General features: G+C 37.8%; 1 protein-coding gene across 1 annotated transcript in view; it reads right to left on the bottom strand.

Annotated features, from left to right (window-relative positions):
- The window catches only part of CBLB (Cbl proto-oncogene B), a 121,298-nt gene that overhangs the window by 45,924 nt on the left and 53,742 nt on the right, over nucleotides 1–21,632 (bottom strand). Inside the window, 3 exon segments of the mRNA XM_066340687.1 lie at nucleotides 556–712; nucleotides 11,813–11,900; nucleotides 11,903–11,958. Coding sequence (XP_066196784.1) covers nucleotides 556–712; nucleotides 11,813–11,900; nucleotides 11,903–11,958 — 301 coding nt within the window.

Below are 21,632 nucleotides of genomic sequence, written 5' to 3'. Positions count from 1 at the left end.
CATAACATCCATGAAAAGCTTATTTCATATAAATATTAACAGTAATACAAGTAATGCTATTCCCAAATACAGTTCCTTGCTGTAAATAAGCAGCAATGCATTAATGGCAAAAATATGTTCATAAAAAAGAGTTAGGCCTATATTTAGCCTAAAAGAAAGTAATATGTAACTGTCTTCATGTGTTTGTAGAAACACCTCAAATGGGGAGATAAAAATGCACAACAAAAAAACACAACAAAAACTCTGATTATCAGGAGGTCTACATCCCTAGAAATGTATTTAAAAATAGGGAAAAATAAATAAGCAGCAAACACAAAGCTATTGTACTAACACTAGATGCATGCAGAAATGAAGCAGGTGTTGCTGGATGCTTTCAGTTTTTCTGGTGTGTGTGTTGCTGCCTCAAACATCTCTGAAGGACTAAAGGAAAGGCACAATTTATTTCTAAATCATAATGCTTTCATTTTTTCAGTTTTTTAAAAAAAATCTGCTTCCTTGCCTCAGGGCACTAAGCTTCTCAAATTCACACAAGTGTCTAAAAATTTCAAATCTTACCTGAAATAATCTAGTGAAGATATCAAATTCAAAAATTGAAATGTAGTCGTTGCAGGTCAAGTCAATAGTAGATTTAAGAGCCATTGCTTCCAAGCCAGAGCTAATCTGATGAACTTCATGAAGGCACTGCCTGAACACTTTCCATGGCACTATAGTTCTGTTAAACACGGAGAAAGAATAAATTCAATTAAATAACATATTGAGGATTTGATATCTCACTCAGACATCAAAACTGAACTTTTAGAGGAGTGAAGTGTAACATTAATTTTGTTTCTCTACAGAGGGAAGAAACCAATATAAATTAAGTTTTCTGAAAGCATATATAAGAATGGCTTACCTTCCTTTAAACACAGTTGAAGTGTCATTTATTTCACAATGATAAGTATTCAAGCTTCCTTAGGAGTACAACAAAAAGAGCACTGCAGAAACCAAAATACCCTACCAAGTAGATGTTGCAAACAATCTCACATCCTTCCAGATATAAAGGACCAGCTCTGTGTTTGTTAAAGAACTCCTTTCTTCACAGCCTCCCTTCCCAGAATGATAAGCATCAATTTAATATCCACAATTAGGATTTTTGCTACAGCTAAAGCTCATGACCAGTGGTCAAGGAACATGACAGCAATCAACCAGATACCACCAGTGATCCAAGCCCTGTCCTAAAGCCAGTACAGTTACATTAACTTTCACAGGCAGGAAATCAGAATTATCCTTTCTAACACATAAAACTACGTTCTGTCAGATCCAGTTTCTATCTGCACAGCTCAAGATAATGCAGGTTAGTTATTTTACCAGCCAAGTACCTGCATTTGGAAACTAGGATGAGGCTGATCACTTCAATGTGCTCCATCTTAACACTCTCAATAACAGCAATTCTTTAGGTGTCATTAGGGCTAAATCCAAATTTTGCCAAGATACAACACCCCTTAAAATGTTCAGCCTCACATTGAGATCAGATTACATGATATTTTAAAAACATTTTAATTAACCAGAGCATAATTATCCAGGACATAAGAAGATATCACACATTCATAGTGTTATTTTGTCAACAACTGCTAAATCAACAAAAGACACAGGCCTCACAAACTTGGTAATATTTCCTCTAAATTTTATTAGTTCGAACTGCCTTAGTTTTTCTAACTATTTTCTCATGCACAAATGTAAATTACTTAGTTTTGGGGGGGTGAAGTGTGGGGAACCAACTGTATTAAATTGGTCCTGTGTAACAAATACTATGCACTTATTCAAAGTAAAAACAAGCAATAATTTGAAGTGCAACACTAAACTACACTCCTGTATTTCTACTGCAAAAAATAGTCACTACATTTCTAAGTGCAAAAAAAAAATCCACTTGTTACATGCAGGCTGCTATTGAGAAAGTCATAAATGACAAAATGGGAAGTTTAATAGATCTCAGCAGATACTTTCATCTGTATATGAAAAACAGGAAACCACAAAGAGCTGAAGAGAGATACCACATCAGATGCCATTTATGAAAGAATGCACATCAAATTTTCATTAGGGAGAAGAGAGAATAAAACATTGCATTAAATTCAGACAAAAAAAAAAAAACCCAGAAAACTCAGTGCTTTTGTGGTGTTAAAGTTGTCTTAGTTCAAGTGCCTACTGCTTATTTAGCTCCTGTAACCATGGCTCCAAAACCTTTTCTGATTCTCTTTATAAAAGCACCATAAATGGTTACAGCACTGAGACTATGCTGAAATGGGGTTAGAAAAGTTTCAGGGTTGACTGTGGGTTTTGTGAGCTTTTTGTTTGGTTGTTATTTGTTGGTTTTTTGGTGGTTTTGTTTTTTTTTGGTTTTTTTCTTTGCCAGGTGGGGGAGGTGGTATTAACTTCATTGCTTTGAGTTTTTAAAAGGTTAAGACAATAATAATAGTAAAAAAAAAAAAAATAGAGCATTTATCAGATGTGATCACAGCCATACTACACCTTAACAACTGGTTTTTCAGGCCTTGCACAAGACAGTTTCTTAGATGCAATCGATAAGTAGGATCTTTGGCTACCTATTCACTAACACCCTGCACCCCCAAAACTCCACCAGCAACACAGAAAACAAAACTCTTCAGGAGACTCTGTTTTCAGAGCTCTGTTGGCTAGTGCTTTGGCTAAGACAGAAACCAGATGCTGGAAATTGAGTGATTAGCTAATGAAATAACATCTGAAGTTATTTTTTTGGGATTTCTCCAAGAACAAGTGTTTGGAATAGTGGCGGCCCAAATTTAAAATCCACGCAATTCAGCAGATTTTTTATTTTTTTTTTTCTCAGCAGCTTTGAGGAATATGTCTTTTATCTTCTGCTTTCTTTAAATAAAGGTGTGAATTGGTTATTGAAACCTATTAAGTGCTATCTCTCAACAGCTACTTTATAGTTATAATCCCTAAATACTTAGAAACAGAAGCAGCCAGGCATCATCTCTCCTCCAGCATCTCTCTCCAGTTTATCCCCACATATGCTCAGCTCTTTTGTGACCTTGCAGAGAGCCCAGAGCCACTAAGTGCAGGTGTTCCTGAGTCTCCAGGAGGTGAAGGTTTCTGCAGTGTCCTCCACCACTGAAACCCCGGTGACCTTTGCGGCACCCTGAGAAACACATCCTCCGGCAGACATCGGGGATGGGCTCACACAGCACGGAAGAAGCTCTCAGAGATGGCTTGCAAGTTGAGTTTCTGCTTGAATTAATATTTCACTGCTCTTGTTCTCATGTGTTTTAGGGGATGCACAGCCTCAGAAGGCATCAATTCATGACTCAAGCCTAAAGAGTTATTGTAATTTGGGGTTTGGTTGGTGGCAGGGGAGGTGGAAGGGAAAAGAGAACAGGACCAAGGCTGAGATTGGGATTGTCCTAGTTAATGGCATGTTTAGACTGTTCCTTAAACATATACATATGTTTAAATATATAAAACACCTGTCCTTATAGGAAAAAAAAAATAAAATAAAATCCTGTTTGCCATGAAATCACTGCCTGCCACATTCAGCTCCTGAACCATAGAAGGCACCTCCTAGAAACATTTTCAGGGATTTTTGTCTTTGCACTATTTGTTACACCATGTCCTAATTGCACTAGAGGCTGGCAGATATTCTGTGTATGTCTCATGCTGAGGCTGAACCTGTGGGTGAGTCAGTCAGCTCCGCCTCAGCTCATCAGAAAGATGTGGTTTGATGTCTTGGGCACATCACTTGTCTACAGAACAAGGCGGAGGAAGAGCAGCTCTCAGCATTTCAGATATTTCATGGTAGGTACAAAAGCTAAGCCTTGTAGAAGAAGTGCCCATGGCTGATTCCAGCTGAGGAGTCTCCCACAGGAGGGGATGGCACTGAACAGTCACTGTACTTCCCTCAAAGGTGTGATGCCCAAAGTCTACACCACTACTGCATATGGACACATTACAAACAGGAGCTTTGGTAGCAATTTTCCTTCTTATAATGCAATAGGGGCGGGGGGAACTGACTAAATTACACATAAATACCATTACTGTGCTACATGTTCATTTATTGCAACCCTCGATCAGTTCAAAAAATCTTCAGAGAGATAATATTAGAAGGAAACAAAAATATTTAAAAAAATTTGAAAGCCGCAGTGTACATGATGTACAGCAGAAAAAAACAAAAACAAAAAAATAGAAGGATCTTTTATAAGGAGATCCCAATCTCTACCTGCCAATCTTTTAGAAAATTATTTATACACAACATGTCCTTGTACTGTCTTTCCTCATCGTTAGAGTAGAAGCAATCCCATGCCAATTCAAGGAAAAAAAAAAAAAAACAAAATAAAACAAATGATCCTTAAAAATACTTCCTTAAGGGGTTTTCTGTGCATCTCTCAAACCAACAAAACTATCTGGATCTTGGTATTTACCCTGGGATTGTCTTCCTAAAGAGTCCTGTCAAAAACTCTAAAATAAGCCATTTCTCCACAGGCCTCTACTAAATTACTACTTCTCTCTCCCCTTCTCCTGCAATAGTAAATCAAGTAAGTGCATTTAAAAATGATGAATTCAAAAGTGTTCTAACTGAATCATAAGGTTTTAAAAACACTGTTACATAGGATGGTATCTATTTACTAGCGTTGGCACACATCAAAGCCAAGTATGACTCTATAAATCTTGAATATAGTGTTTTAAACACCACTCACACAACTTCCAAATGCTTAAAGGAAAAGGATTAGTGTCGAGCACGTGATTTTCAAGCAATTTAGCAGAGGAATTTAGGTCCTCTCTTCCTTCCTGCCCTGATTATGTGTACATGAGATTTTCTAAACTCTCCAAATGTTGCTACATTATCAAAAAGCCAAAGACAGTAAAATAAACCTGGAGATGAAGCGTATATTTCCTGAGCACGAAGAGTACAAAACTTGTGTAAAACTGCAGGGATGCAGCTATCCTGGAATGTCAAGTGACTGCTTCCATTGGAGTCAGAGCAGACCACAAGAATGTCCAGGGAGGTAAACACATACCTGTATAACTTACACTTACAGGGAACAGTTTTGTCTGCAAGAAACTCTCTCAAATGTTGCAAAAAAACCCACAAAAAAAATAAAAACCACACCATGAAAAAGGCCATTACTGTTTTCAGAGCAATCTCAAAAATATTCAAGCAAACACTGCCCCAGACAGAAACAACATTCTTTGTAAATCTGCAGTGAGCAATGTCGATTTTGACTTATCACCACTGAAAAGAGCATTTTCTTAAGACTGCTTCTTCAGTTTTAAGTGAGAGGCCACATGTTTCCACTGCTTCTGAACTGCAAAGCAAATAATTGACACACAGAAGGCTTGAGAAATTCAATCCTAAGGGACAAAAAGGAATTCTGCGATATCATGCCAGTACAATTGTTAAATAGTGACATCATTCCAAGTAAATACAGATTAATCTAATGAGAACAGAGAAGGTAAAAGAGAGAAAATCAGCCTTATGAAATGCAGAAAATATACCACCAAAAAAAGCCACCTCCAAAGCTGTGTAACTGGACATTGCTGAAGAGACAGCAAATTCCTTAAGAGAAACAGGAACTCTATTTCCCCAAGTGTCCCCAAAGATATACACTTCTCTATATTTTCAACTCTGATCTCTAACCACAAACCCAAGGCACACTCATGTTTTTGCACATCCTTTTATACTTTAAAACATGGCCTCTCCTGTATATCCATGGAGAACGTGTTCCTGTCTCAGTCTCGTGTGCCAAACATCAGAACTTTCTTCTCTTTTGTAAATGAAATTTTACCTTATTCTTAGTTAACCAGAATGGCTGTGATGACTCTTTTTTCATTTTTTAAAATTTTTCCATTTTTTAATCCCATCTTGCAACTTTCTACTGACCTGCTCTTCTCTAGAACATTACCTGTTGTCTCATTCCAACTTTTTTTTCCTCATGCATTTGTAGGAAAGAGGTCTAGAGAGATTCCTGCCTCACTAGCACCCAGAGAACAGCACCTTCTGTCTCTGGCTCAAGCTTAAACAAGTTTATCCATGAAGCCTGTGCCACTGATGAGCTGAGGAAGGAACCACACTCCAGAAGCCCCATTCCTGTTCATCCCCCCCTCTTCAGAAGTTGCTGTTGTTAAAACACCTGCCTGTGCTGACACTGATGAAGGCAATGGCTTTTGGATCACTGTCTCTTCTGCTTTCATCTCTGTTTTTGGCTTCCCTTTACACTTCAGCTCATATTCAGATTTGAAGCTCTTTGGGCCAGGACCAACTCTTCAGTCTGTATTTTTACACTGTTCAGGCAGTAATAGGGCTCTTGGGCACTATCAGCAGCAAGAACAGAAAATCAAGCAATAAATTAAGGGGATTAACAAGGTGTTAAAACTTAGCTTATCTGAGGTCTCTTGAACTTGGAAACATTTAACTGCCAGATAAGTTGTGCATTGTGGTCTGCCTGTTTTACTGCTTCTTCTGTGAACCCAAACCACTGAGGCTGAGTCTGTTCTATCCTGAGCCAAAAAGCACTGACCACAGCAGAACCACAGCTACTCAAAGTTCAAAATATCAATTTGAAATGCACTATTTAACTGCTACAGAGAAATGAATAGCCACATTTTTTCCCCATAAATTCCAATAGAAAATAAATACATTTCAGGCCTCATCTAGAAAAAATGTACAGGAGCATTAAAACAGTAATGCCTTTGATCTGAACAGTAAAAGAATTTCTATTTCCTCAGCAAGTAAAAGGTGGAGGGAATTCAATTTACCTGAAAACAATAACAGAAATGCTTTAAAATTTTTAAAGTCCCACAATAAAGAATAAAAAGCTTAAAAGTTAAATAAGTGGCAGAACTATGGAAAAAAAAAATCTAAGAATATTGACATTTTGCTGCTGACTCGTTCTCCAACAGCCACAAATTTGTGTAGCAAATTTCAATAGTTACCAAGCCCTGCATGACTTCTGTAGTTTTCAAATTCAGAAGCTGAAAAATCTGTTAGCTTATCCTACCTACTCTCCTTCTCAGTTAAGGATTGCTCCCTGTGGCGTTCTGCACACTTCTACTAGAAAAAAAAAAAAAAAAAAAAAAAAAACAAAAAACAAAAAAAAAAAACAAACAACAAACCAGTAAAATATGTAAGGTGCTATAAAAACGAGCGAGAAATCAAGGGAAATTCTCATCAAGCACTATACAGTAATAAAATGTTGCTAATGACAATCAGATTGTGTTTCATTTGCATATTTACAACCCACTTGGGGGGGTTCCTAAGGTCTCTGTAAAGAAATGTAACTGCTGATTACACGCCCAACAATTTCCCAGTTGCACTGAACATCACTGTTCAGCTGTACATGTTACCAACACTTATATATATATATATATATATATATAAAACCAGCACTTCTATAACCAGCTTCAGCACAACTGTAATGGTGAACCAGGGGTGAAGATTCACTCCACTGAAACCACTTGCTCCAATCATTGTACTCTTAATAATCACTACAAATTCAGAAAAGTCACGTTTTCTCAACTCCGTCACTTTGCTGCTTTCGACACGAATGAGTTCTTTCTTGGTACAGGTAAAGCTTGTGGCAATTTATTTCTTAGTTCTTTTTCAGTCAGCTCCTTTATATTCTTCAAGAGGCTCTCTTTTTTCACCTGGTCTGTGACAATACCAGAAATTACCTATTCCAGGCATCCTGCCTTTGAAACGTTCTCGCTAATTCCCCATTTTTGTTTCCAGAAAGCAAAACCAGTCTATTCCCCATCTCCCTGATATCTTTTCTCTCTCAGCTTCCTGGACGAAATTCACACACCAAAATAATCCTGAGCCTTCTATTGAACACTGCTGACCCTCCCTAGTTTGGGTACATGTTTCACTTCCTCCTTGCAGAAAAATCAATACCTCCACTTCTTCCTTCTTCCTACGGCTATTAGCAGCCTTCTCTTCTACCCAAACAAACAAACTCTCATTCTCTACCACCTTGATTTATCAATTCTTCCTACACACTCCTAAACCCCACATCAGTGTCTCCAGATCCTTTCCCAACATTCTGTAACTTCCAAAGTTTCCTGTTCTCCTCTGAAACTGGAGAGTTTCACTGCAATTTCCAGTGCAATACTGGAAAAACCTCAAAACTGTAAAGGCTCTGTGTGAGGTTGATGATTTCCATTATTGATATATCTGATGCTCTCACATAGCCTCCTCTCCTTCTCCAGCTACTGGTTTTTTTTATTTTAGGGTGTACCAGAAATGTGAAAGGTGAGAAGGTATTTGAAGGCCAAGAAGATGTGGTTATCTCAGCACTTTGCTCTGAGGAATTCAAATTGCTTTGCTGACTTCTACACAGTGTTTTCAACAGAAATCCAAAGAGCAGCTAGATGTATGATCCAAGGCTGGAAAGAGCCTAGCCATTTCTTTTGCTCCTGAGTTTGAGGCCATGTGAATTTTCACCTGACTAGCCCTACACACAAAAAGAAAGACTGCAGATTATGACAATTATTAGTAACAAGAGAAATCAACTTAGTTGCAGCTGCACAATTTTGCAGCAAGTGCTCAGACAGACAAATGTAGCCAACAAAATTAAGAGTTCCCCATTCACTGGAAAAGACAAGTGAAAAAAAAAACCATTTCTTTTTTTAAAAAAAGTACAAACTGGACTCATGAAAACTGCATGTTTTGGATTTCAGTCCTCAGCAAAACTGTTGCTTTCTGTAAACAGAAGTGCAGGTCACATTTTCAAAAACTGAAAGTCAAACAGCCAACTAAAAATATAAATTATTATTGGGGACCTTCTTGCTATTTAAAATATTTCAAATTAAAAAATAAAAAACTGAGTATTTCAGAAAGAAACGAGTGCAAAAAGTTGATTATATAAAAAAGCATCCAATTCATGTTCATTTAGAAACAGGAAGGTTTTTATGACAATACATAAAAAAAAATGGCAAGTTAAATCCAACACTTCAAATTCCTGCCTTCCAATCAGATCAAACCACAATAGAAATTTGGTATTAACAGTTTACCATCAGAAGCCAAGATCCAGCACAATTTACTTTTTACCTATGCTGTAACCTTGAGCAGTGTTATTCAGTGACCCAAAGCAAGGGGGTTTCAGAAGGTCCTAGGGGCTTCCTTCAGGCAGCCAGGTTACAGAAAGATATCAAGAGTTATTTCCAAAACCTTTTTGCAGGCTTTGCTTTTAGGGAAGTGATACCAGCATATTTGCAAACTAATTTGTCACAACAGGCCCATTGTAAAGGATGTGGCTTGCAGGCATATCTGCCATATATTTCTAAAAGGATTAGAAAATAATTAATGCTTAAAAAGCTTCAGGCATTTTGTTTAACAAAGAGATTAAAAATAATGCCAAATAAACTTTTTTTTTCCTCATCTGTCTGCTTGGCATATATATGCTGTTACATGTTTTATAGTTACTTAAGCACAATTAACTAAACCTGAGATAATGCCAAGGCTGCCAAGCACAGGTCTACTGCTCCTTGCTTGGAAGACAGGCAATGAAACCAACTTCACTTTACTGGAGAAGAGCTGGGAACACCAGTGACTTTTTCACTTGGTCTGAAAGTAAAGCACCTGACCAGAAATAAGTCAAAAAAATTCTTCAGGCTATATTACAAAACCAAAGATACATATGTTTAACTGGATGTCACCAAACTGCCTCGATTCCTACACATTTTTGATGATGTTTTGCAAAAAGCCAACAAAACTCAAATATCCAGTCACCCTCCCTAAAAAAAACAACTAAATAAAAAATCCCAAACACAAAAACCCCTACCAATGTACACAGGGGAGAGCAGAGAAGGTCAGAGGGTTTGTACCAAAGGTTCATATTTAAAGCTACATTCTATGCAAAAATTTGCATAAGCAGGAAAAAAACCCAAAACCTAGAAAAGTCATGGCAAGAGCTCTGGGGGCATGAAAAGTTTTACAAGTCAGAGCTTCAGGAGGTAAAAGTGTGCACAAGAAAAGGACAAGGGTAGAGCTGAGTTGTTCAGACAATGTGGTGCATTGAAAGATTCTCCTCACCAACCTTGTTCTGATAAAAACCTACTAATATGTTACAGTGTCCCACTGTCTGACACCTCGAATATCCATCTCCCAGGGGAAATTGGCAGGACCAGAGCACTGGAAGGAAACCTGAAGGCAACCTCTGGAATCTCACACAGACAGTAAGAAGTCAGTGGGGAGCCCCAAAGGGGAACAGCACAGGGAATAGGGGAGCTGAGAAAACTGGTCCAGATGAAATGACAGAAAGGAACAGCAGCTTGCAGATCTCTGAATCCCAGCGACAGAAATGCAATTTTTGATCAAGACATCTGCTAAAGGTCATTCAAGGATAGAGCCCAACAGGAAAAGAGAAGTACCACAAGGAAATTTAAATTCTGAGAGCTCCTAAGCAAAGGGGGAAAAGAGAGGAAGAAAAAATAGCAACACTGAACAAGCATGATCATTAGTCATTTTATCAAAGATCCTGTTTTTCTGTTCTTGACTGACATGTTTTTTAAAAGCCTTGTCTGATAGAGAAACCCTACATGTCACTTAAGTTAATCCTTCAGAAAACTTTAGCTGAACTTTTAAAGTTATTTTGAAAATCATATTCACATTAAAATGGGTAACACGGAACACGGTTAAATTCCTTTTCTCTAACAAAACAGAGGACTGATATAGAAACTTCATCACCCTCTAACATTACTTACATGGGAAAGAAATTATCAGAAAACACTACCATCAACCCAGAAAGAGGAAAGCTGACAGTGGGTGTGTTTAGACTAACAAAAAAAAAAACATGGAAGTGAAACTTGTAAATTCACACTGAACAGAACTGATTTGCAAAAGTGCCAACCTGCTACGCTGGCATTCTAAATTAAAAAATTACTTATTTTAAAGAGCTGTTTATGCTCACAAGATGCAACAAGATTGTTGCAGAAATTGTTCTGCCTACATTGTGCATGATGGCCATGGTCATAATGACTGCTCTGTTATAATGAAAAATACACCAACCTATTGCCTCTGGCATTCCTCTTATGTCCCTGTTCGACTTACAAACATTCCATATGAGAAAGTGAACACGCTGCACATCTTCTATTAGCTTATATATGTATTCAAAATGGACTTTTCCCCCAGAAACAAACCAAAAATCCCACATATGCATGTTTTTACATTTTCACTAGTGCATTTCCTACATGGATTAAATCACATATCTACACCTGGCACGCTTCATTCCACCAAATACTGTAGTAGTTAGAATGTTAAAGGTGAGATAAGGAAACATACTGTCCATGGAACTAACATCAAGTTCCTAATTCAGACTTCGAGTGTTTTTGTTTGTAGATTATATATATATTAATATGAAAGGACATGATTTGCCATATATTTGTGAAAGCAATCTATCTTCACCCTATAATGGAACAAATAAACTTCTTGCAGTAAGACTGAACTTTAGTACCCTTGACAGAACTACCTTTAAGCATTGGAAAATTACAGCATTGGGAAAAAAAAAAAAAAAAGAAAAAAAAAACAAAACACCCCCAAAACCCAAAAAAATACCAAAAAACAAAAACAAACAAACAAACAAAAAAAACCAAAAACCAAACAAAAAAAAAAAAAAAAAAAAAAAAAAAAAAAAAAAAAAAAAAAAAAAAAAAAAAACCAATTGAACTTAGCAATTTCAGCTAATTTAAACGACTTAGACAAGAAATTATCTTCAAAACAGCCACCAACCCTCATTTGGATTTGTGAAAAGTTCATTTTTTATGCTTACAATTAGAAAGAATAGAAGATTTTACAGAAGTTACTTACTTATCTCCAAAGAATTTTCTCCAGAAATCTGCAGCATCGGCTTTGGTGATGCGAAAGTTATCACCCTGGAACTGTCCATTTGGAAAATAGCCTTGATTTCTGCTAACATGTGGCTGAAGATGAGAGACAGCTTCGTAAGGTTTCTCCTGCAAATACAGCAAGGGATAAGAATCACAATGAATCCTTCGAATTTAATAAATTTCATCAATCTTTCAGTATTTCACACAGCCCATGCATTTCTGTCATCATCACTGTGTGACACAAGAAAAACACAGAGCTTTCAGCTGAAAACACAAAGGAATACAAATCAGTGGTTTGTGTTTCCATGGACACATTCTGAGGACATATTCATCATAAATCTCCATGAGTGTAAACTGACTTTTTGGCAAAAGAACAAATTTGAATTCTCAACTGCATATTCAGACACACTTCTTGTGCATTACGCTTGTGTGTCTCTATTTATTTATTTACTGCAGAAGCAAGAATTTATACTAATTAGACAGCTTATACATTAAAAAAAAAAAAACCACACAAAAAAAAAAAACACCAACAAAGAGAACTGAAAAACTACCCCACACTCAAAATCTATAATTACAGTTTTGTATATGACAACAAACCTGTTCCAGCCCAGGTTTCTAGAAATATAAACATGGCACAGAACTAGATTTACTCCTTTCTCCTATGATAGCTGAAAAGAATAAAAAGAATAAAACTTTCTTCTCCTCCCAATGCTCTCTACTTGAAACTTCCTTTCACTTGCATATTATAGACTTAATTATAAAAACCTAACTTATTTTAAAGAAACAAAAAAAAAGCTTCTCTGCTATCATCTCATTTCCATACTTTTCCAGTTAATCAAAAATTAGTTAGCTTTGGCACAGAAATCTCATCTAGTATAGCACAAAAACCACAAAGAATCCCTAAGTGCAAATAATCCCTTTGTATGGAAAAATCTGTGGGAAATTGTAAGGAGAGGAGAAAAGAAAGAAACAGCAAACTTTCTAAGAACTTATGCCTCGAGATTCCTTGATGCTCCTTGCAGTTAAAATAGGGCATCTCCCAGGCTAATATACAAAATAGAGGAGACCAAGCAGTTTCTGATGAAGGATTTGTATTCTTGTGAATTCCACTGGAGCATTTTAATGTGTTAGAAGGGTCCCATATATGTCAAGCCCATTCAGCTTTAAACCATCTCAGGTACTACTTCAAAATGATTCAAGCAATTTAATGAAAAACACACTAAAATGCTTATCGATCATGTCATTTATAGACTGCATCAAGACAGTATTTCAAATAAACTTAAACTTATTCGTAAGTTCTTTGCCACATGGAAATATTAAGATAGACATTTATTTTAGTTGAATATATTTCCTGGGTCTTCCTAAAAGAACACTCAGTTTAGCACTGAGGTAGCAATTATTTCAACTGCATTTGTGACCTTCATAATAGAAATTTCTGTGTATGCTACATTGCAGATTTACCATAGGTTTTATTACCAAGAAAATGGTGATAAAGTTGTTGTGAAAACATAGTAATTTATAACAAACAAAGCAACCCCCAATGAACACACTCTCTCTTCCCTCAAGATTAAGAATGGCTCTTGGGCTGAGTCATTCAGAGCCCTCTAATTCCTTCAGTAAAATCAGATGTCTATAATTATGACGCTCAACAGTTCCTTGCCATCCCCCTTCCTATTTCCTTTGTATTTTAATTACACACACGTGTTCTTTATTATTTTACCCTTCAGAACTCAAGCCTGATGCAGAGGAGCAAGCGACAGCTTTTTTTTTCATGTGGCTTCTTTGGTGTGCCCTAACCCCAAGATTAAACAGCATCTTTCTGTACTTGGGACAGATGGGAACACGACTGGGTGCAAGTTTGAGCAGAGCTCTGCCTTGCCTGGCACAATCAGCGTCCCACATCCATGTGCTGTGCTGCAGGGGCTCTTCCAGCTACAAATACACCCAGTGAACTGGCGGGATGCGTGATGCTCCAGCCCTGCAGAGGATTTAAGGGATGAAGTCCCACATCTGGGGCACTTCCCTGGCTGGAGGCAGCGTGTGTGTGTCCCTGCAGAGGGATGGGCACAGCTGGGCACAGCTGCACAGGACATGGCCAGCAGCTGCCAGGATGTGGCCACTGAGTGCACAGCACACACACCCCAATGTCTCCATCTAAAACACAAAGCCTCTTCCTCCTCTCTCACAACAGCCACTAAGTGCTTCAGGACCCCACTTTCGTCCCAAAATCGAAAAAGAAAAAAAAGTAAAATTATTTTTTTGTTTGCGTTCCGTATAAACGTGAAAAGATATTTTAACACCTGAGACAGCTTCTTCTTTTTTATCTGATGGCAAAGGTGAAACTTGAAACCAACTAGAAGCTTGTCTGTGCTTGAATATATATCACAGCATGTACAAACAGCAAGAGGTGGCAAATGCCTAGTAATTATATGCAGGATATCTGGGGTTTTTTTTCTCTTTAATTTTGACTCTTACTCTATGAGATCATTATCTCAGTCCTTCTTTGGCAGCAAAAAGCCACGATAAATCATGTCTCAATATTTCATTTACGTATTCTTTTCTTTAGAAGAGCAAAGCACCATATTTGCTCAGATATGCTATGTGATAGCAGATCTCAGTACCATCCTTGAGGCAGAGACACACAGCTCACTGATTTCAGAAATGGTATTCTACAATTATGGTGCAGGGATGATGGTTGGTACTGGGGTGGGCCAATGACTCTCCCTTTCTGGGCATTTCACCTGCCTGAAGATGATCCATCTCAGCAAAGCACTTTTCCTGTCTTGGGCAGGGCTTTCCCAGGCCATGTCAAGAAGCACATACTCCACTTTATCAGACTTGGCAGTCTGTGTAGCTGCATTTTTCAACTTAGGATGATTTTCTTCTTTCCCCCATATGAAGGATGGAGCAGCGTCAAAATTTTTTCCATCCTACTTTCACTCATAAGTTTAAGACAAGGCATTTAAGCCCTATTCATCTGAAAAAACAACACCTGAAACTATCAAGGTTTGGCAATTTGGTGAACAATTCTAATGGAAGCCAAAGAGCTGTTCCATCTGAGCACCTATTTTAGGTCTCATTGCCACCATGAGACTAAAGAAACCGGTCTGCACTCTTGCAGTAACAAAGATTTTTTTCTCCTGGTCACAGCAAAGACTGATGTCGTGGCAAAGGGGCAATTGCACTGGCAGCCCAGCAGAGCAGAAGAGCTGAGCAGACAGAGATATGCTCCACAGACCCTTTGACTCACTGGATTCCAGCAGGGGAGACATCCTAAGGGATCACATTGGAGCTACAGCTCAAAATAGCACCATCCAAATCACACAGTAACAGTGGGTTTAATGCCTCAGCAGCCAGCCTTCAGGGTTTAATATTATAATATAATAATACAATATTATAATATCTGCTTTAGCTAGCAACCTGGGGCCAGTTAGAGGTGGAATTTCTTTCCTTAGGTGTGGAACAGAGCACAGACATCGTTATCTCTGCAGAGAAGGGATTTCATGCTGATGAGAAAAACCTAACCTTCCTGAAATTAAAATCAAACAACACTGCTTTATACAAAAAGTGACCAAGATGATCCTTCTCCAGTATATAACAGCTACTGTGGTAAAATACAACAATATTTTGACACTAAATTATGTTATATCAACTATGAAATACACAGTCTCACAGACATATCTCGTCCATATTACTTGCAACATACTCAACACCTCCTAGGTCATGTTTTTCCTATGATTTTAGCTTAGATTTTGCCACCTTCCTTTCACCAAGTCAAACTCATGCCATACAGATTTCTGAAGTACCATTTTGTCAGTCATAGTCCGTGATTTGTTGCCAAACACTGTTGCATGTGACAGATCTACTGAAGAGCCAACATGGTTTGAATCAACCCCAGAATCTGGTACCTAAGACACAAAAATTTAAAACTGAATTTTCGTTTCATATAAACTTGTGAAGATCTACTGAATCAGTAAGCATCTTCTGGTTAATCAGAAAGACACATTTTTTTTTTTCATTTCAAAATTCATCTGTCTTTTAGAGAGAGCAAAGCCTGAAGACAAGAATTTTGCATTTCTTCATTTCTCAGCAAATTGCTATATTCTGAATTAATTTTCTCTTCAACTGTTAGGACTGGGGTCAGGCTAGAGAATTCAGTAAGATTTACAAAGTAAGATTAACAAAAATTTAGTAACTGAAGAACTTTTCAAATACCAGCCACATGCAATGTGAAAAAGGGGCTTGATGATGGAGATACCATGACATCCCAGCCAAAGCAAAACAGCAGCAGCAGTTGAGTAGCAGGAGGTCTGGAGCAGTCCTCCCCTCCTGGATCTATTGAAAAAGCAAGTGCAGCATGATCAGCATGCAATAAAACACAGAGGTTTGGCTGTGTCAGCTTTGTCATCATGGTATGAAATGAATTCTGCTTGCTGGAAGGCAGCATGGTCCAGCAAACAGGAATTAGCAAGTGCCAGTTCCTTTCTGCCACTGGCCTGAATTCAGAGGTGGAAGGAACACCTGAGTCCTGCATTTACTGCCTGTGTACATGGATGAGCAGAGCAAAATGTTCAGAGAGCTCCAGACTCAGGGAGCTCTGAGCAAAAACACATGGCAGATCTGGCCTGTCCATAAATACACAAAGCATCCATGTGTGCCCTGATCCTTCATAATTCCTGAATGTCACAGACAATAACCAAGACAAAGTCGTTATAACAAAATGTACTTTTACTCCTGCAACCACTTAAAAAAAAACCTAAACCTACCTACAACTACATGCATATACAATTTCTACTTTCATGCTATATTTTACTATGGCTATGAAAAAAAAAAAATCATTTACAACTACAAATATTTCTGGAAAAAAAGAAAACAGTCTGGAAGAGAAGTCTGAATGCATATTTCTGCAGTTATTTATGTCATTCCAAGAATTAGGTTATTGCTGGATTTCCTTCTCCATTGCATTTAGTAAGTGTTTAATCTTTCTGGATCCACATTGATACACTTTGTTAAACGATCACCTGCTGTAATAAGCAATACACCAATTTTCCAAGCTCATATATACAACTCAACCACCTGGCACGGAAAAACAGTCTTTAGAGTTTGCAGCTAAGAATATTTTCCAGATATATCTTCACAAAAGTACACCAAGCTACTCCTAATAGCAGATAATTCCTCTATAACCATTATATAGAATATTCACACAAAGACAGCTCTCTTAGCTGGCAAAACTGCAATCATAACTGCATAGGAACTAAGATGAAAGAAGGTTTGAAGTATGAATTTCATCAGGTGAATTGTTTATTTGGACTTCTAAAAATCCATCCACCCCCAAATATTAAAGCCTCAAAATCCAAAGCATATGTACAGAGCTCGTTTCACTTAATTAGTTCTATTCAAAACAGATTTCTGATCCATATGCTTGACTGTGGTAAAACTCAAGGATTCTACAAAATACAAGTTACTAATCCAAAGGAACAGAATAGTGTCTTGTGATTCAGGTACAAAAGGGGGAAGTGAAGACCCATGTTCTGAGCTCCATCACCCCCATCTCCCAGAGTTAAAAATTTTGTTTGTGACTCAGATTTCCATTGTGTGAAAAAAAAAAAGCTCTTTACAAATTATTTCCCATTTTTATTTTGCCACCATGAGGACAACCATAGCTGTTCGTAAAACCCTTTGACAGATGATGCTTCTGCCATCAGCTACTGATAGTGACTCAAATAGGAATGCACTAAGTCTAGGATAAAATACCAAAGAGAAGAAAAACCTGAACAAATATGTGAATTTTTTAAGATCTCCAGAAGGACATAGGAACAAGACTAAAAATTATGCATGCTGATAGTGGTTCACTCTTGATAATCCAGTATAACCCTGACTCATTCATTCCCCTTCCTTTTACAGAATTTCCCTTCTCAGAGACAGGAAAACATAGGAAAAAAAGAATTAGCAAAAAAAAAAAAAAAAAAACCACCCACAACAATAATTCCTCCCCACTGCCCAAAACAACACTCCCACAAAAAAAAAAAAAAAAATTAAAAACACACACACACACAAAAAAAAAAACCAACCAACCAAAAACACCCAAATAACGAAACAAAACAAACCAAAAAAAATCCCCCAAAAACAGAAACAAAAACAACAACAAAAAACCAACCAAACAACAACAACAAAAACCACCAATCACACAAAAAAAACCCCCCAAAAACCACCAAGCACACCTCTCCCAACACTTCTTTTTTAGAAATCTACAGGTGTAGAAATGCAGTCAGAAAATCTTAACAATGGAGCACTCCTTAACACTTCGGAGGAAGCAAAGGAAACCAGAGGTTCCTGTCAATATGCTTGCAGAGAAAAAAAAAAATACCTACCATCATATTTGGCAATCAGATCAACTCTGCTTCTGTGCAATGATTATTTTAAAAGCTATCTATATAAGGACAGAGCATTGTTCAGGGACCAAAGTATATGAGCCTACTCTTGGGAACACATGCAATTAAACTCTGCTGTGTTTAAGTATTCCTCATCTGTAAGCTGCCCCACAAACAAACCTAAACCCTGCCTTAAACATAGATTCAGCCAATAACTAAAGTTTTCATATATTAAGTATTAAAAAAATATAAAATTGTAAGAAAGTAACTGGAGACAAGTATTAGTTTTCTTTGAATCCTGCAAGAGCTGGGTTTATTATAGGTAAGAAAGCAGCATCCTCCTTGGATGCCTCTTTATCAGCCTCTTTGTGACAGACACAGGAATATGGGACAAGTCTGTGCTATTCACAATGGACACCTGAAAATGAGGAAATGGCAGACTTTGGGCAAGGATGTTTGGGAAAACAAAAACCTGATTCCAATGTCATCTTGAATTTTCCTCCATCTTTCCCTTTCCTTAGAAATCATTTTACACGGATACACCAACTTTCACCAGCAGCCTGGTTCCTTTTGTTCTCATATTTTTAAAAAGAGATTAAAATGGGAGAAGGCAATGCTTGAAGAATTCAAAATTTCATTTCATCTTGTGCAACTGCTTATCAGCTACCACTGCTTTTATAGCAGGCATTTACTGCCCAATTTATACAAAAAACCAGAATTAACTTAATGTACAACAGCTTAGTAAAGAAAGTGGAATACAAGCACAGAGGAAGGAAGAAGGGGTTTTGCCAATCTGTGACACTACAAACTGATGAGTCTGTCTGCTCACTGCTCTTTAATTTCTGAACTGTCCAGCCTCTGTGCCACCAACATCTCTGAAGCAAAGTTCTATCCAAGGTTTATGTTTGCTCTTTGATAAAAAATAAAAAATGCTTCATACAGCAGCAATCTTGAACAGCTCTTGTCAGCTGGGCCTTTAGGCTTTAACGTCCAAGTTTTGAAAACTTCATTACCCCCAGTTCTGTCCAAGGGGCTTTTATCCACACAGATAAATGTCTCAAGGTACTCCAAAACAATTTTAATTTCTTTTCTCCCTCGTCCTCTGGTACACGAGGTAAAAAATATAACCACGAAATGAAAACCTAAGGAGTGCTGGCAAGAGGAAGAAGCAACAAAGGAACAGTCTGCAAAATGTGAGTCAACAATAAAGAGGGGTGTTGACACGTAAAGATTTATAATTTTGCCCATAATTATATCTTTAATTACTTATGCAGAAGGAGAGGTTACACAAAAAAAAACCAAAACCAACCTCTAGAGAATGCTACTCTGAAAGAAGTTGCAACAAAACTGATCTGAGTATTTACAAGTGCAAATACTTTGTGAAGGATAGTCAATCCTGTAACACTTTAAGCAGAAAACATCAACTACGAGCTAACAGACTTATTGATTTTTATTACAGGACTTTCAATGGACCTACTAGATCATCCTTACAAACACACATGATTTAACATCCTTAATCTAATACGTATAGAGATATAAAACCAGAGTGACACTGGCTGTTTACTTTTATTTGCCACCTTTTAACAGTCCATTGCTTTTGCACTATGGTTCCACTCATCAGCAACAACCTGCTGTTCAAGCACTGCTTGTTTCCTCCAACATCCTCCCACAGAAATCTTTGTCTACAATGGTCCAATATTATTTAATTGAACACTGACTTATGTCTAAAGCCTAATACCTGTACGTAAAAATGAAACCGAAGTTGTCACAGAATTCTCCAGGAAGAGAGCAAACTCAGTCTTTTAAAAGCTGAATTAATTCACTGACACACAAATACAAAAAACTTGTTAAAAACATGATAATTAATATGAATATGGGAGACTGAATTAGCAACCTTCACCATGTTCCAAAGCCTTTTTTAACGGAAGGAATATTCAAAACAACACTCGGCCAAAATAAGCAGTCCTAAAGACAGAGGCATGGTTGGTATAATTTTAGTACCTGATTAGGCCAGCAAACACCTTGAACTGCACTGCAAAGTGAGGTCACTACTATTATTCCCACTGTTCAGGCTGAGTATCACTGACAGCCCCAAGGGCGTAACATTTCCCCATATAACCATCTTCCTCATAATTCTTGCAAGGATGCCCTGGTTTGAGACTATTTGCAGACAGAGCTGGACCAAGCAAAGCTGTGTGCACAAAGGGACCCCTCTCTCTACATGGACCAATCTGAGTGGCTCCAGAAGGGGTAAAAAGCTGGAGATTTGGCACGAATCCTGCCACGGCCAACACAGCAGCCAAAGGCCAGGGTTGGCACAAGGAGGTTCTGATGTGACTAAACGCTCATCCCCCCGACAACAATCGAGCAGGAGCAAAGGAAAGTAGTTTACTTCCTTTGTGTCACGCTTCATCTAGTTTGCTGTCATGCAAAAAACTCAGGAAACTCAGTGGTTCTGAGGTGCTAACACCAATAAAGCACGTGTGCCATGCAGCACCCCGAGCAACCCTTTTCCTGTGCAGGTCTGCCTCCTGTTATAAATGCCCATTATAAAGTTGGCTTTTCACAAGATGTGGGCTAGATGATTAATAACTTTGTGGTAAGGATGTAAGTTTTTATTTCTGCTGTTAGTAAAGAAAATTAGGCATAGTGGTAGTAGTGATGCTTAAACTGTCTGTTTGGCTGGGATAACATCCAGTGAATATGTAAAGAAGACTCTGCTAATCTAATCCTTACATAGGGGGCTTCAAACACCAAAGAGGATAGAAGAAGAAAATATTCTCCATTTCTCTCAGCAAAGCTTGTATGAACTCAGAAAAACAAGCTGTTTGAATCAAGAGCAAAGAAGACAGAAGCTAGAGGAGAGAGATGGAAAAAAACAGATGGCAACATTGCACCCAGAGAAACTTTATTTACAAGGTATGATAATGCATAGATCAGCACAGGAAAGCCCAAGAGAAAAAGCCAACGTTTTCAGAGAAAAGTTTGAACAGCATGAAAAAATTGAACTATAAGGAGATGCATTAAACAGCAGGAACAAATGTATTTATTTTGCAACTGCTGTCTAAGTGAACATCTCTCCTATGCATTCATGCCTAGCCAGGCAACAGAGCATGGAATGAAAAAATCTCGTATCTATTTAGAGACAATCAAAATGTACAAATCTAAAGGGGATCAACAATGGCCACGCACAGAATCTTACTCCTGGCAATCTTTTGAGACCTTAACGTTTCAGTTACGGGTTTTGCTTTTGTTTGTATCAGTTATAAGAAGTACAGTACTATTTTTATTGATCAGATCTAATGCAGATTAGGGATCTAAAGAGAAACTTTAAAACACTATCCTCTCTCGTGCATTAGGAGTGTACAGAAGTATCAAAACTGATGGATTTTCAGAAGTGCTGTCACCTGCCCAGGTGCTAGCAGCTGC

Source organism: Sylvia atricapilla, chromosome 2 (genome assembly GCF_009819655.1).
Source record: "Sylvia atricapilla isolate bSylAtr1 chromosome 2, bSylAtr1.pri, whole genome shotgun sequence".
Taxonomy (NCBI): Eukaryota; Metazoa; Chordata; class Aves; order Passeriformes; family Sylviidae; genus Sylvia; species Sylvia atricapilla.
This window is presented reverse-complemented; position numbering and strand designations above follow the sequence as displayed.